This window comes from Larimichthys crocea, chromosome XVII, assembly GCF_000972845.2.
Source record: "Larimichthys crocea isolate SSNF chromosome XVII, L_crocea_2.0, whole genome shotgun sequence".
NCBI classification, from domain to species: Eukaryota; Metazoa; Chordata; class Actinopteri; family Sciaenidae; genus Larimichthys; species Larimichthys crocea.
This window is the reverse complement of record NC_040027.1, coordinates 26352010-26368555: the sequence shown is the minus strand read 5'-3', so window position 1 is coordinate 26368555 and position 16546 is coordinate 26352010. Positions and strand designations below refer to the sequence as shown.

At 40.4% G+C, this 16546-nt stretch overlaps 1 protein-coding gene across 4 annotated transcripts in view; it reads right to left on the bottom strand.

Moving 5' to 3' along the window:
* Positions 1-16546, bottom strand: part of mcf2l2 (MCF.2 cell line derived transforming sequence-like 2) — a 122334-nt gene that overhangs the window by 82036 nt on the left and 23752 nt on the right. For all 4 annotated transcript variants that reach the window (XM_019276759.2, XM_019276758.2, XM_019276760.2 and 1 more), the window contains one exon: positions 1252-1335. In XM_019276759.2, coding sequence (XP_019132304.1) covers positions 1252-1335 — 84 coding nt within the window. The remainder of the gene's footprint in view (positions 1-1251; positions 1336-16546) is intronic.

Sequence of the window (16546 nt, the reverse complement as noted above, 5' to 3'; positions counted from 1 at the left end):
AGTGATTCCCTCTTTGGCTGGTGATCGCTTTAAAGTGAACCAAAAAATACAGAAAAAAGTGTTTGAAGCCTTTAAAGGAAAAGTTCAACTCAACTGCAGAGCTTTCTGTGTTTTTTTTTCTCTGTAAACGCATATTACTAATTTTTGTGTGATTATCTTCCCACAAGAGAGCCGAGCAGCTGTTTTGCACATAATGCTCTTCTTTCGTCTGTGACTTGTGTCGATGACACAACCCAACAGAAACATAACACCAGCTGAGAAACCGCTGAAAATTTGCTGCTATATTGGATATAAAGTGAAACTTTCAGTTCCTGTATGTATATAGGGAAGAAGAAACATGAGTGTGGAAGTGATGCTATAAAAATAGCTTGTTGGTTTTATTATTAAATACCATTAGTGGAGCTTGTTGCCTTTTATGGAGTGAAATGAAGGTGGAGAAGAGATGAGTGAGAGACAGAAACCTACAATATAAAGCACAGACCATGACAAGTTTTTGGCACCAAACTAGGGTAGAGTTGGATCTGTTGTAAAATACAGTGTAGACTAGTGTAGGTACAGATCCCTGTACTACAGGTTAGCTGTGAGTTGGGCTTGGTTTACCTCCAACAACTTTACTGAAGGCCATTCTACTACAGTCAAAATGATTCAAATTCAGCCTGTGGACACAGTTGTACAATATCTTCTGTCTCTGCACATCATCAGGGTTATCTTTCCTGGAAGCATGTTCCACAAAAAGTCTGTGTTACAAACTAGAAACAGCCGTTTTAAAAGCTATGGGCATTTACCAAACACACCCACACATGACTAGAAGTCAGGATATGTTGGCCACTGCTGCATGGATTTTGACCAATCTCTCTCTCTTGTGAGTTTCCCAACTTTGGAATCTTCCTTTAAATCTTATTGTTTTCAGTTTTGGCAGATTTTCACAAACAACATGTAGATTATGTAAAAGGGGCAGATCATTTTAAAGTTATTTTCACATGAATTTTAAAGCTCAGTTCAATCAAATGTGGTTGTGTTTTCACAACCACAAGTTGCATACAATATGCTGCACTGAACAAAAACACACACAGGCTGCATATTATCAACAAAACTTAAGTTATTGTCTGATTCTGATTTTCTAAATATGATTCTGAAAATTTCATTGAATGTATGTATAACTCAAGCTATTATGTTTCTCGGCCCTCCATATAAATACATACATGTAGGTTGGACAGTCAAAGTGTGGACAACAGAACGGTTATTACATACCTGAGAGCAAGGCGAACTGGCGATGAAGCTGCTCTATGATGTCTACAGCCAGCAGGGGCCTGATCTCCTGCTGCATGATCTCATCTGTAAAGAGGGACACACGGATCAGATGGAGCCAGATACACACAAACATGCATGAGTCGGGCAGTCAGTGAAAGCATGCTGGCACATGGTGAGAGTTGTCCTTCCCCTGCTGAACACTAATTAAATCTAAAGAGGAAGATACACACAGAGTGCTGCTGGGACACCAGCAAGTCCAAAGAACAGAAAAATTACAGTCAGGGACATGGAGAATATAATAAGACTAGAAAGCTGGGTGACAGGAAAAATTAGTTATTTAACCAAACTGTAGTCTGTCAATCAAAATATATATATATATTTTACAGATCGAGATCAGTTCACAACATACTACAAAACAAAAGTGTTGGAGGGACTGAACAAACAAAACAAGTAGCTAATCTTACAGCCTCACAGGAGTGGGAAAAAATGTTACATTTGCCCTGATGATGCAAGAGGAAAGGTCCAAGTGTCACATATCACTGTTAATAAAATGTCCTCGGGTGGTCATGAATACTCATATCAGTTGCCTGGCCTGGTGTTATTCCAATTCTTTCTTAATCCATGCGCAGTAATTCAAATCACTGGAGAACAACTGAGACAACCAAAGCTTTGCAAGTGGGGGTAAGAAGATGCCAGAAAAACACCAACAGAAATGCAGACAAGCCAGCATTATGTTGTTGAAAGGTGACCTACAGGAAGAACAATTCTCATATCATGATTTCATGACTGTCTGAAGACAAAAGTCACTTCATCCTTCATGGTGGCTGAAAATATCCTTTTCATACACAATGTTTTGTGCATGTTTTTAGTGATTTGCACATCTGTGATTATACTGTATCGCTGTGTTATTCTATTCTGAATCATTGTTGGGGGGGAACGGACCCCATCTGTACAGTGTTTGGATGGTCTCCACTGATTGATGTAGAAACGTGCTATGATGGACCTCGATGAGACATTTTGCTGATAGTAGTGTTCTACTTTTGACCTTTATTTTTAAAAAACAGAATCCTCCTGATGACAGGATGGAAATGTCAGATGACTTCAGATGACTGATGTTTTGAAATTGCTTTGGAGTCACATGATGTAATAGCTGTTCTCTACCTCATGGTCATTTCCTGTCATCACATGTCATCTATTCTATAACTATCCGTGTCTGACTGTCACATACATGAGAGAAGAACAAAGCGTTCTCAGACGTGGTTTAAGTGTATGTCTGTGTAGCCATGTAGGCTATTATTGCTCTGGTTTATGATTATTATGGTTCCCCTGCAGCCTGAAGCCCTGAGCTCAGTGTAACAAACCTTTCTCTGTCACTGAGAATAAAGACATGCATTAACACTGACTGTACTTTATTACTCTACAGTGCTCTACATGCTTGGCTAGGTTGTGTGCTGGTGGGGGTGGGGGCAGACAGAAGGAGATGAGGGAGCACAATGGCTGGTAGTGAGTCTGGACATTAATGGAGGCAATATCAATGTACCTCTGTTCTTAGTATGTCACTTGGCTGACCTTCCGAGGGTATTAAAAATACAGCTTCTATTTCATCCTGTTCCACTCTGAAATGTTTGCCACACAGTCCAATAGAGACATGCTCCACCCAAAATCTGTGTTTTGAACGTCTCATATTTACCACACTGAACCACGCGATTAATTATAAACAGAAAGCCAAGACTGCGCAGATCTAAAATTCAAAGATACTCAAAGGCTGTAATTTATGTCAAAAAAACATGTCATAAAACATGATGTGAATGTTCAGCCAGACAGTCCATGCTTCACCCTCGAAACGGCAGTTTAACTGAAGCTCTTTCAACTGCCTCACCAGCAGACAGGAAAAGATAGTATGTGGACCATGAGCCAGAAGATTTTCCGGTCAAACAAACTAGTTTCAGGCTATTAAAGGCGATTAAAACCAGGAAACCTAACAAGGAAACACAAAGCTCTCACTTGTCATATTTAATTGTAGCATCCATCTGGACCAACTAGTGTAACTCCTGATCAATTAATGAAAAAATAAAGCATGGTCTTAACTGAATGAGGATGACATCCTCAATAACCTCAATGTTTAACCTTTCTTTACATTTTTGGCAAAACTGTGAGTTTGTTCAAATTGCAACACACATTGTTTACCTACCTAGTCCTAAAGGCTAGTATTTATGTCCATTCTCCAAAGTGTTATAGAATTTCAAACATTTGTAGAAACCAGAATCCAAAGTTCCACACAGAAAAAGCAAACTATACATATTTTAAGTCATTTTCAGGATGAAGCAAACACTGTGTGCAAAAAAGTAGAGGAGAGGGAGTAGCAGGAGGAGGTAGAGGAGGATGTCCATGCTGTCCAGGAACATACCAGCAGGGTTATGCAACTGCAGCCAGGCACCTAAGCACGGAGGATCTTCTGTATTGTTTGGAACATCAAAGTAAAGGAGTGGTGCAGACAGATGTGATGTATGACCACTTCAAGGCTCGATGGAAACAATCTGTTTTTAGAAACTGACCCAGGACTGAAGAGGCAGAGGGGTAAGTGAAGGAAGCACTCGTGTAAGCAGATGTCTGATTGCGTAGCACGCGCTAATGGAACCAGTAGGAGTTTTGATTTGGAAGATTAGGTTTGAGGAAGTAACGTGGCAAGGTTTCTGTCCATGTCTGGGATAACTGCAATTATCTGCGTGCTACTTAGCTGTCGTTTGTTTCTATGTTGGGCAGTTACTCCTGTTCACTCTAACCACAATTATGGTCCCATGAGGGAAGCTGTAATCCTTGAAAAGTCTCTTGAAGGCCGGAAAATTCTTCACTTTGACAAAGGGAGTTCCTACCAGACTACAGTATGAGAGCACTCAAAGATGAATGACCGCTTCAGAAAGATAAGGTAAGGTATGTACATGAGATACTGTAAGTTCACTCATAGAGTTCAGTACACAAGTATTTCTCAGAACCACATTCATGCATCACATCTGGTGCCAACAATAAATGTCAGTGTAGGGAGTAGTTTGCCATTCATATGCTGAAGCTGGCAGAAAAATGCAGCCTTCAGTTCAGTGAAACTGTCTCACATTCAGCCCAGAAAAAGGATAACGCTCTTAACATAACTTTAAGCCTTAATATCATTTGAACAGGTGAGTTGTATATAAATCCAGCCTCAGTACAGTTGTCATGAACAGGGAAATTAGCTATAGAGACCAAAACTGTTTTGTGTACCAAGCTGTGAACATGTTTCATTGTTACATTTCAGCTGTGAAGTTGGACATTTGAACATGGGGACTTATGGAGATTCAGGACGCAGCACACACACTCAAAGAACTTCTCCATTCCCACACGTGTAAGCCTAACCAAGTTACACACTCCAGATAATGCACCCTAATTGTTTTAATGAAATCAGACATTTTATCTCAGGAAACACCATCAGCAAGATCAAAATTCCTCTCAGAAGCCTCAGCTGGTGGCTTAACCTTGCCTTAGGTTAATGAACAGAAGAGCTTTGTGTATGTGGGTGGAGTGGAGGAGGACGGGCTAAATCGAATAAAATAAAATTTGGTGAATGGCTTTGTGCAGTTTGGAAGTGACCCGTATCTTCTGATGTTATTCGGGTATGCCCTCAATCAGCACTGAGAGGGTCCTGCCAAGAACTGTCCAATCACTGAGCTGTCTATATGATAGGGACAGTGTGAACATGAGACAAACCAGAACAAAATGCAACAACCTTTTCATTCATCAATATTTTTTTTCCTCAGTCAGGACCAAATGAACCAAAATACAGTACCCTAACAGACAGAATCCATAATTACTTTTTTATTTGGGACTTGCAAGAGCTTGACACTGAGCACAGGTGAAAATCAGTAGAAGCACTGAAACAGCAGTTTTGGCAGAAAGCTTAAGGAATCTGGTGACAACTGGCTTAGCTGTAAAACACCCGGCTGATTCTCTGCCAAGATGTCAGGTGTCTAAACGCCACGTTGCTATGGCAACACACTAATGGTGCCAACACTGTCTCACCCCATGTCTACACACACACACACACACACACACACACGCCACATATGCACCTTAGTTGCCACCTTCATCCATTGGCTCTAAATAGAAACGGATTAAGCAGCATGCTTTCACACACTGTCACTGCTCTGCTGCTGTTGTCCACACAGAATCACAAACAAAGTGATTCATGGCAAACACTAAAACTCTCTTAGATTAACGACGCAATGGTTAGTATGAAATTAACTGCAAAATGAATAAATTTGTGTTCTCTGACGTGGATGCCATCTACTCTTAGCTTTGCAATCCACAGTGATTCAACACTTCATCCTGATCTTGCTTCCATCTAACACAAGCAAGTGGGTGTAAAAAGGTACAGGAAACCACAACTGGATTCATGAGTGATTAGCTGAGTACCCAATCAAGAGCCCATACAAGTAAGTAAGTACCCTGTTTGTATTCATGCACTATCAATAATTGTAATTGTGGTTATTATTATTTAAGTTTTAGCCACTCTACTCAAGTCTTTTAGGAGATAGATTAGAAGATTACAATAGTTTTTTTTTTTTTTTCATATAACACATCTGTTTTACCAAAATAACATTGCAGTAGTTTGAGCTCCGACTTTATTGACAATCAGGTACAGTGCAACAAGGACATAGTGCAGCAATAAGTACTACTCACATAGAAACAAGTGACAGTTCTAGAGGCGGTTAGATTTAGCATCCACTTGTTGGTAGTGCTAGGAGAGAAGGTACTCTCATGTTGTGTCCTTTTGGTTTAATTGAAAACTAGGCGCGTAGCCACATTCTGGATCAGCTGAAAAGGTTTCACTGGGCAGGCTAGGAGCCCATCAAGAGGGTGTTACAGTAATGTAATCTGGAGATGATCACAGCCTGTACAACCAGCCAGTAAGGCCTTTTCTCATGTTGTGAAGTGCAAAGCAGCACAACCAGGCAACCAAAGCCCATGATCAGTGAAGGTAAGCTGGTCATCGGTCATGACTCCTAAGTTTCTCGCTCACCTGGTAAGGGCGAGACATATGAGTTGATCTCAATGTTGATGTCATGGTCTATAGTAGGTTTGGCCGGGAGGACCAGCAGTTAAGTTTTTGAGATGTTCAACTGGAGATGGTGTAATCTGTCTGTGAGGCATTTAGAGATCTGTGGAGATAGAACTGTGTGTCATCTGCATAGTGGTAATAAGAGAAGCTGTGTGAGTGGATAATCAGACCCAGACAGGTAGTGTAGATAGTGAACAGAAGGGTCCCCAGCACTGAGCCCAGAGACACCCCTGTGGTGAGGTGGTGAGATGTGCACAACTGTAGAAGGCATTGCGTCAAAGGCAGCTGAAAAGTGAAGCAGGTATGAACTATATGAAAGCTGCACTCGCCCAGCCAATTACAACTTTTCAGCAAAAAGGAGTGATCAATGGCAAGATCATATGGTAGGCTGTACTGTAGGCCACTTCTTATATACACTATAGCATATTTGCTTTGCTGTATCTATCACAGATGTTTAGGCCTTTACACATTTAGAAGAATAGCAGTATAACTTAATTTTACTTTAATGTTATTTTTTTATTCCCAGAGCTCGACATATTTGTGCCCCTTTTCACAAGAAATGGGAATTTTTGTCCTAAATCAAGAGAAACAGACTGAAACAGGAGAACTGTGGAATTGTGGAAGTAAAAAACAGGAGTCTGCTGGCAAAATCAGGAGGACTGACAAGTATGAACCAAATAATACAATTCTGTCTGATATCAGGCAAATAATTTATATATTTTGGCAGGTATTTGCTTTTCACCTATTTTCATCAGACTACAGGAAATTGTGTCTGAAACTTAAATTCTTCTGGAGCATGACAACACGCTTAGAAATCATTTAGAATCCTGCCTGTTTTCAAAGTCTCAGGTTGGCAGGTTTGAAGGTGTGCAGCATGGTTATTCGCTTGTGTTTCATCTCTTTTCTAAAGCTGCAGTACATAGCAAGTGTGCCTTTATTTGCCCCAAATGGCCAATGTACCAACTGTACAAACATTAACTGTAAACTAGCACACAAGTACACACTGACTGTGTATGTGTCTGCTGCAGTATGTCTCAGAATTCACCACTCAACTCCTGTTCTTTGTCATTTTCCTTCAGTCTCGTCTCTGTACAGAGCCATAAAGCCCTGTGTAATTTCTCAAACATTACCATATTTTACTAGCATAGTGCCTATCATTTGCAGTAACACTGCGTTTTCTGAAAATGCAAGCATGAAGCCATCTGCTGTTTCTGTGACTGCACAGTGAATTTATGCAGAAACACTGATGTTTGATGACTACAAAAGGAACTGGATATCAGCCTCATTCCAGAGAACCCTGAGACCAGGTATCAGAAATGCTGTGGAAATGTTAAACCTCCATTACTACTTAGCCTTTGAAAAGATCCTTCACATTTAAAGACACAACAGAAAAACACATTTTGAAGCACAAGTAGATCACTAGCTACATTAGACAAACATCATAGTGTGAGGACTGAACTAAAATTCCATCATCGGCCATTTAAAAGTAAAATTAAATACTTTGTAAACTAAATCACCAAACCAGCAGACTGTAACGGAAAAGACTGGTGAGGTGGAAAAAAGATGACACCAGACAGACAGAGATATGGCTGGCAACAGATGTGTGTGTGTGTGTCTGCTTTGGTGTCTAAACACAGTCCATGAGAACCAGACATCGTGTGCTGTATATATATATATATATTTTACTGCATATGAACATTTCCACTGTAAATCTCGCTCATTGACCGAGTGTGACAGAAAGACACTAAATGAATAAACAACTAAAGTGTGAAGTGACAAAGTGAGACCAAACTAACATGTTAATGCACGTCTGTGTTTGTGTGCGTAAACATTACCTATAACGTGTTTGACACTCTTCATCTTAACACCTTCCTGGCTCGAACACATTCACAGGCATGAATGTAAATCCTTCCAGAAAACCAGTAATCCCATTAAATGACTGCAGTCCAAAGCCAGTGAGGACAAAACAACATCCAGCAGCAACCCCCAGTGCATTGTCAACAACTTCTTCTTCATCACCATCATGATCCTCATCAACTGTTCCAAACATCCAGACAAACAAATCTCTCAAGTTTTTCTCTCTTTTCTTGGGTTTCCCACACACACAGCCGGAGCAGAGCCCTGAACTGTGTGTGTGTTGTAGTTGTTACATGCGCCTGTGGTCAGTTTTTCCAGCTCCAGCTGTAGCTGAGAAGCATAACAGCCTATCAGAAGTCAGAGAGGGAGGGCAGAGAGAACTATGTGTGTGTGTGAAAAGAAAGAGATGGAGGGAGAGGGAAGGAGAGATACAAAACAAGAATGAGCTGCAGTGTGTGTGTGCGCGTGTGTGTGTGATGTATGGATTCAGTCATGTGTGTTTCATTTTTGCAGGCTGGATGTTAAAATCGCTAGAGGACCTGAGTGCTGCTGTCAGTTATTGCTGTGTCTGAAGTGTTTTCATGAGGTCCATGTTGGACTGTGGAATGTGAACACCCTGGGAAAACCTTTATAGACCAGATGATGAACTTTAGTGCATCTCCACCAGGTTCCCTTGAGAAGACACCTAATACTTACGCACTTTTCGAGGCTCTAAGTTACACTAAGCTGGCTCTGAACCACCATCTGTCTGCCACTGGGTGGATTCTTCATTCATTTTTAAGGAACTACTGTGAATTTGATTTGGTGGAGGAACCTGGTGGTGCTGAGTGTCCATGCAGGTGTTAGCTCTATAATTATAGATTGCATAACTACTTGTTTCTCAGCTGGCTTTCCATCACTTTCATTCGTTTGTTCATCATTTGTAATGGTGATATCCATGCAGTAGCTGTGTTCCTGACCAGTCTTGAAATAAAATCTGGAGTCCTTTTTGTGCGAGACTGAGAAAAACTGTTCAATTTCGAGACGAGACTGAGATCTTCAAGTCTAAGGTCTACACCAGGGGTCGGCAACCTTTACCACTCAAAGAGCCATTTGGACCAGTTTCTCACCGTAAAGAAAGCACTGGGAGCCGCAAAACACTTTTGACATTTAAAATGACACGGAATGCAACGTTTTTTTTTTATTATTACATTTAATGAAGGACTGCATGTAGCATTGAAACTTCTGTTTTCTTCAGACACTTTTCTTTTCTTAGAATTCTCCATAGTTGGCCTACCTGGGGTTAAGAAATCGGGCGCTGCGGGGGTCAGACACTTTTGTTTTCTAATTCTTCATAGTTAGCTCTAGCTACCTGCGGTCTGGTTGGAACGTAGCTACTGTCTAGGTTCGAACGGTTCTGTAAGTTCAAGAATGCGCGCGCATAGCCAAAAATGTATTTTTAATATGGTTTATTAAATGTAACAATATCACCATAATCTTCATATTTAGAATTACATTTTCAAAAACGAACAAATACAAGAAAAGTCGAACAAGATACTGTAGCGACCCTGCAGTAATGTTACAGTGTTACGATGTTGAGTTCTGTGGTTTCCCATGGTGCGTGAATGCACCTGAATGAGAGCAAGGGGGCTGGGGAGCAGGTGAGAGGGGGAGCGCGCGTGTGTGAGCGAGAGTGGATGGAGTACGGCGCGAGTGAGGCTGATGTGTGGGACCTGTGATGTCGTTTGGCGTGGTTATGGCCGACAATAACCCAGTTCTGTAACGAAACTGTTTGGCAATAAAAGCAGGTTGGCCAAATAACGCCTCATTATTCCTCATGCGTCCGGCTGGACGCTACAATACATTTTAATTTAATAGTCATCAATTATTTTCAAAAGTCACAGGGAGCCAGATCAGAGGGATCAAAGAGCCGCGGGTTGCCGACCCATGGTCTACACTATGCCCATCCTGGAGCTTTAGTATGCTGATGACAATGCTGTCTACAGAGCATCACTGATGCATTTGGTCAAGTATATATGTTCCTTGAAAATCTGGATCAGCTCATACCATAGCAGTCTAGCTCCCTCAGAGCTCTAACTGACAAAGAAATACATAATCGCATCAACTGTGCCAGTGGTGCCTTTGTAAAGTGTGTCTTTACAAGGTAGGTCTACATCCTACTCGACTGTAGAGATTTGGACCACCTACCTAACCACATCAGCACAAGATATGTCTCAGAAAAGTACCAATGTGTTAGGGGAAGCAAACATCATAAAGTAACAACTAAACAATGGACTGGCCAAGTAATAAGAATGCCGGACTTACATCTTCCTAAACAGATCTTCTACTCAAGGCCCAACTTCAAAGCCAGTGGGCACCCAAAGGTCAGACGAACAGGTAACAACATCAGTCCCCACACTGACACCACAAACATTGGGGACAGTGATCACAACATAACAACATGGAAGAACAGAGTCCTTTTATTGTGTCTGTAATGTGTTGTGAAGGCTCTGTGTAGATGTCAGCAGTGCCCAAAGTAAAGTAAAGAAAGCAAGCAAAGCAAAGTATGGGTGCACCAACCGGAAATACCACGTTTGATCATTTAAAAAGCTATCTTGTCAGGTTATGCACTTGTGTCCAAGCCACTGTGGTGTCCTATGAGGAGTTACTGTCAACTATGGCATTAGCTACGGGTGTATAGATGCTGCTAGTATCAGTTTTATCAGAATAGAGAGTATTGTCATTGAATGAAAAACAAAGAAAGACACTGAAGGAATTTCTCAATGAATTTTGGCTTTTCTCCCAACTGACTTTGTCAGACTCTGTCTACGTCATATGGTTTAGTAAACTTATTGGCTGAAGTTTGCCAATGAGAGATAGGGATAGACAGATGGTTCATCCAATCACCCGCCAAGTATTTCTTTGGCTGCCATTTTTCAAACAGTTTCCAAAGACGACTTCCTGCACGGTCAGGTTACGTGTATGTGGGACTGATTCAAAATAAACTACAGTGTGTGTGCTTTTGGAAGACAATGGAGCTCATATATCAGGCTTTTATACACATACAATACATTTGGGTTCAGCCTTTTTAATGGGGTTTGGTAAAGAAACTTTTAAAAGAGTCATGTTCACATAAATTTGTACTATGGCAGCTACTTAGAGTTCCTAAATGCTCACAGTCTACGATGAAAAGTCAGCCATGGCTGGCCTAATTCCAGGGATCTACACATATAACAACATAGTGGTTGAGAAATACACCGTCAGATGTTTGGTCCATATATGTCATAAATCATCTTGCAGCGATAAGAAAGACCAAAAAGAAAAGAAAGGAAGCAGCAACTGTTCTTTGTTTGCTCTTTCACATATAAGGTTCCAGTTTTCAGACCTCTATTCTTCTCTCTCTTCTCTACTTCTTCTCTCTTTCTCTAATTTGTAATTTGTATCTTTGTCAGCATGGTTTGCTTCTTGGGGTTTCCGTCGTGGAAACCATTGAAAAGACCAATAACACATCTATTACACTCTGATAATCTCAGTATTGTTTATATGTACACTTCCCTGTGTATGTGTATGTGCATGTGTGTGTACACAAGCTTATTGTTCAAAAAACACTGAAGGAAACACATGTGCCTTCCACCTCCCTGCTCTGTTCTTTCCACTGTTCTGCTGTCCTTGCAGCATTTGAATAAACACACACACAGACAAAATTATATGTAAACACACACATACATACACCCATGACCGCACACACAAAGACTGTACTGACATACACATAGTGTGGGCGCACAAACAGAATGTGGACACATGGACACGTGTGGACACACACACATTGTGTTCAGTACAATGCCTATCCAGCTGTCAGAATTGATTTGTGAACTGCTTCCTATAAGAACATAAACACCACTGTATTCCCAGGCGAGTAATGGGTGTATGTGTTCATTATTCTCTTCTTCAGTACACTAGTTTTCAGGAACAAGAACTTGGAAGTGAAAAGGTATGACTTGTCATACAGTAAGATCAGATTTTTGTAGCTAACGCACACTATCGGCTAATGAAAGCATGTTAAGCTCATGAGGTTTATCAAGAGACTTCTCACAGTGTCCAACCAACATTACTGTTCATACTTTGTCTGTATCCGTCCACAACCTCTTCTGCTGCAAACATTTTTCATACACTGGTCATTTACTTTTGAAGGAAACTTAACTTCTGTTTTGATTACATGTATGTACAAAGGCTGATGAACCTTATTCTATAGATTAATTAATTATAGATGATTTTTTCTCAGTTTTAGTTAGAGAATTTGTATAATTTAATTAACAGTAATTATTTATATTTTGTTGTATCATTTAGAACAGAAACTATATTTTATGGTACACCTTGCCTGTAATATAAGCGATGGAAAAGATTGTCGGAGTGCTATGAGGTAAAACCTTGACACGATGTACTGTATCATGTTCATTGTCAGCTGAAGAGACCAAGTTAGACAGAGCAAGCTCTCCCTATGACCCTCAGCGCGAAGGTAAAAGTCAAATTAAGAGAGTAACCAGTATTAAAATATATTTATTTTGCTCAGTAGTTGTAGGAAGCAGAGTGTGTGGTTGTATGTACAGAGTGCAGTTTACATTAGAGACAGGGTTCACATCCTGTTAGACAACTAAAACACTTACAGTTGGGGAAAGATGGTGATTTGGTCACTATTAGCTTTTTAATATTCAACCAAGGCCACTATATTTCCTTAACCTTAACCACAAGATACATAAATATCACAAGAGAAAACATTATTTTAGTTGCCAGTGGAGGAGGTAGCTGTGGTATATGTCGGTTATAGTGCTATATATAATGTATATCGCCAATTAATCCATTATTCCCTATTCAACATTTTGTATGATTAATGGGGCCTGTATGAAGAAATCAGTCCTACCTGCAGCTTTTTAAGTAAACTGTCTCTGTCAACAGAATCAGATATTTCAATAAGAAACATCGTTTCACATTCAAATTACAGCACCCCCCAGCAGTTATAGCGATTATGACGAGAGCAAATTAGGAAGTCAGACAACATTACAGAGTGACAAAGTCAGCATAGGGAGGAGGTCAACATTGTACATTGTACTGCAGTATGAGTCCGCTGTTCATTTCCAGCTACCAACACAGTCAACATTGTTGACCACGGTCATTCCTTAACCTTAACCATGCAGTAATTATTGTAACCATGGAGATGGATAACTGAAACAACAATGTTTCCTGAACCTACAGTAAACAAAGTTATTTTAACTCAAACTATGATCCTAACCATGAACCAGACACATTACCCAGAGTGTTGTCACATGATACAGTGATTTGTGACATTTTGAAGTTAATGACAAGTGATGACGTTCTGTCACGTACATGACAAACAAAAGTCATGAATGGATGGAAAAATGCGCAGACAGGCCTCAGTGTTACATGTACCATCTCAATAATACATAACTCAAGTATACCAGACCTGAACAGGCTATTACCGTGTGTATTACTGTATTACTGCCTGACTGTGTGCGTCAGTTGGGTACTGACTGTGGTATCTTAGCTCAGTCTACCTTGCTGGCTCTACTTACCAGCAGACCTCCCACACTCTCACAATAGAGTCTGTGTTGAAGAGCTTACATAACAGAGGAGATTACGCTGAGTCTATCTGGTGACTGAACCGCAGGGCTGATGCTCAGTCTGTGCTACACTACATTACTAAGGCTAACGGTGCGGACATCTCTGCTTCTGTCCTTCTGGCCTGTATACATTAGTTTATCCGACAGGCGCTTTAAAAAGGTTCAGCAAAGTCAACAAAGTCAACTGAACAAAGTCATTAAGTCATGTGACACATTTGCTGTACCTAACTATTTATCACAGGATGGCGGGTATAGTGATAGAGATTACTCATGTGGGACATACAATATGTCCTAGGGCCCAAATAAAGCGTTGTATAATCCAACTACATCTGAGAGCGTACTGTATGTTATGTTGCTATTAATGAACAAGGTTATGAGAGTTAACAGAAACAGAAAATGAGATGCTTTGTTCTACATTGTCCTTTATATGATGATCTAACAAAGAGGTTATTCAGCAGCATGAAAACAGATGACTTTCTGTTAGAAGATACTGCAATTCTAATAATAAAATAACTATATTTTGTGTTATCTTGTAGTATCTAGGCAATGCTTAAGCATTAAGTTATGTGTTGTATTAGCTGGGTTCTGCTCGAGGTTCCTGCATCAAGAACGTTTTTCCTTGCCACTGTCACCAAGTGCTTGCTCATGGTGGAAATAATACTGTATAGAGTAGTAGTAGCAGTAGTATTAGTAGTAGTAGTAGTAGTTTAGACCTGTACTAAATTAAAGATTCATGAGATAACTTCTGTTACGATTTGGATTGAACTGAACTGAATAAATATGTGACTTTTACACTGTTTCTTTTCTTTTGTATTTCTATGTAAACCATGTTCTGCTTTCTTTTCTTTGGTTTTGGAACAAGGTATGTTCACAGTTTCACAGTCATTGAGGATATGTGTAATGTATTTTTGACTTATAAATACAGTGTATGTTGCAGCTGTCATAAAAACAGAGATTATGTATTCATACCGATTTTTTGCCACATCCCAAAAAAAAGAGTCCATTGTACAGATACACAGAGAGATAATGTGTGTTTGCCTAAATCTGAAGCAGTCAGAGAGGTCGAGTCCCGTCATGTGGCAATAGATCACTTCCGTATATATTCGTTCTTCAAAGTTCAGTTTCAGTTGCTCTATTCAGCTGTTTCTTAGCCTATCTCCTCTCTCTGCTGTTAGTCTGATGGTAGAGTCAACATGTGACCAGTGCTCCCTGAGCCTGCAGGACCTGAACATCTCATGACCTGCCTGAGGAGGGACAACATCAGCTCAGACTGCAGAGACTGCACACACACACACAAACACACACGCACACTGCGGTTAAAAACACACTCCCAAAACACTGGCACACAAAGAAATGCACACATCTGTACGTTTTTACATAACACAATGTGTGACTGCTGCACACGGTGGAACACATGCATGTAAAAACACTAAATACACAGTGAATACATGAAAACACACAGACAGCGCTGACTCAATGCTTTCTATCACACATGTGTATCATTAACTCGTTTTATAGCTTTTTACACTAGCTCACATTTCTCCACCGAGTTCACTTTGTCAAAAGTCTTCACACAGTCAGCACAACAGAAGTGAGTGTGGACCACACTGTGGATTATCTTTCATTGCTTCGACACAGAATCCAGACATACAGTATGTCTCAGTGGTGTAGTACTAGAGATCTTTCTGCCTAATGGAGGACAGCAGTGCAGAGAAAGCCATACATGCCTCTGTGTTATGCAGACCTCAGACTGAGGTTAGAGGCTCATATTTATTCAATTCATGTGTTATTACCTTTATTTTACCTTTATTATTTTACTTTTAGACGGTTAACGGACTTAACGTCTGCAACGACACAGCCAGCATCGCACAGGTAACAGCACAGGTGGGATAACACCTATTTGCATTCCTGAGGGTACTCAGGTTATTTATCAAAGGTTCTGCGGTACTCTTATAAGACAGTGTGCAACAATGTTGCATGTTGCAGCTTCAGTATGCAACAATATGATTGTGCTTTTGTTATGTTGTATGTATGTGTATATGTAGTTTTTTGGCACTATTAAATGACATAATTGAAGACAAAAGTATTTTTTAGATTCTTATATCTTCCTCGTCATCTTGCTGTTTCTCAAATATGGAATGATTTAATGAGGAAACTGCAGTAGCAGAAAATAGACGCCCTTCACTCACTAACATGCACGTGCACACACGCAAACACACACACACACATACATTGTGCAGAGCCTGTGTTGTTTTTGGGTGGTTTCTCCTCAAGGTCCAGAGGAAGGGGGGGTTTCCTATAGCTTCTCAGGAAGAAGGCGTCAGCACAAGAAGACAATCAGAGGATGTCTAATGACAGGATCTCCTGATAACAGGGCTTTCTCACACACATACACATACACACATTATTCCAATGAATATTATTATCACCTCATGAAACATACACTGCTGACAGTAAAAGGCACAGGTCTGACTTCACACCAAATACAGGGGTAGAGACGCATAAACACCATCATCACTCTGTGGTGTAAGACTCTGTGTGTGTGTCTACATGTGTTACTGTACGTATTTGTTTTTGTCACCATGAATTTAAGGACGCTTGATCTTGACACTCAGTGATGTCACAGACACAGCAGCACCAAAAACATCCCTGAACACCGGCTTCAACAACTCACTTATCATTCAAATTAAGCTCTTCACTCACTTAAAGGTCCAGTGTGTGAATACCAGGGGTA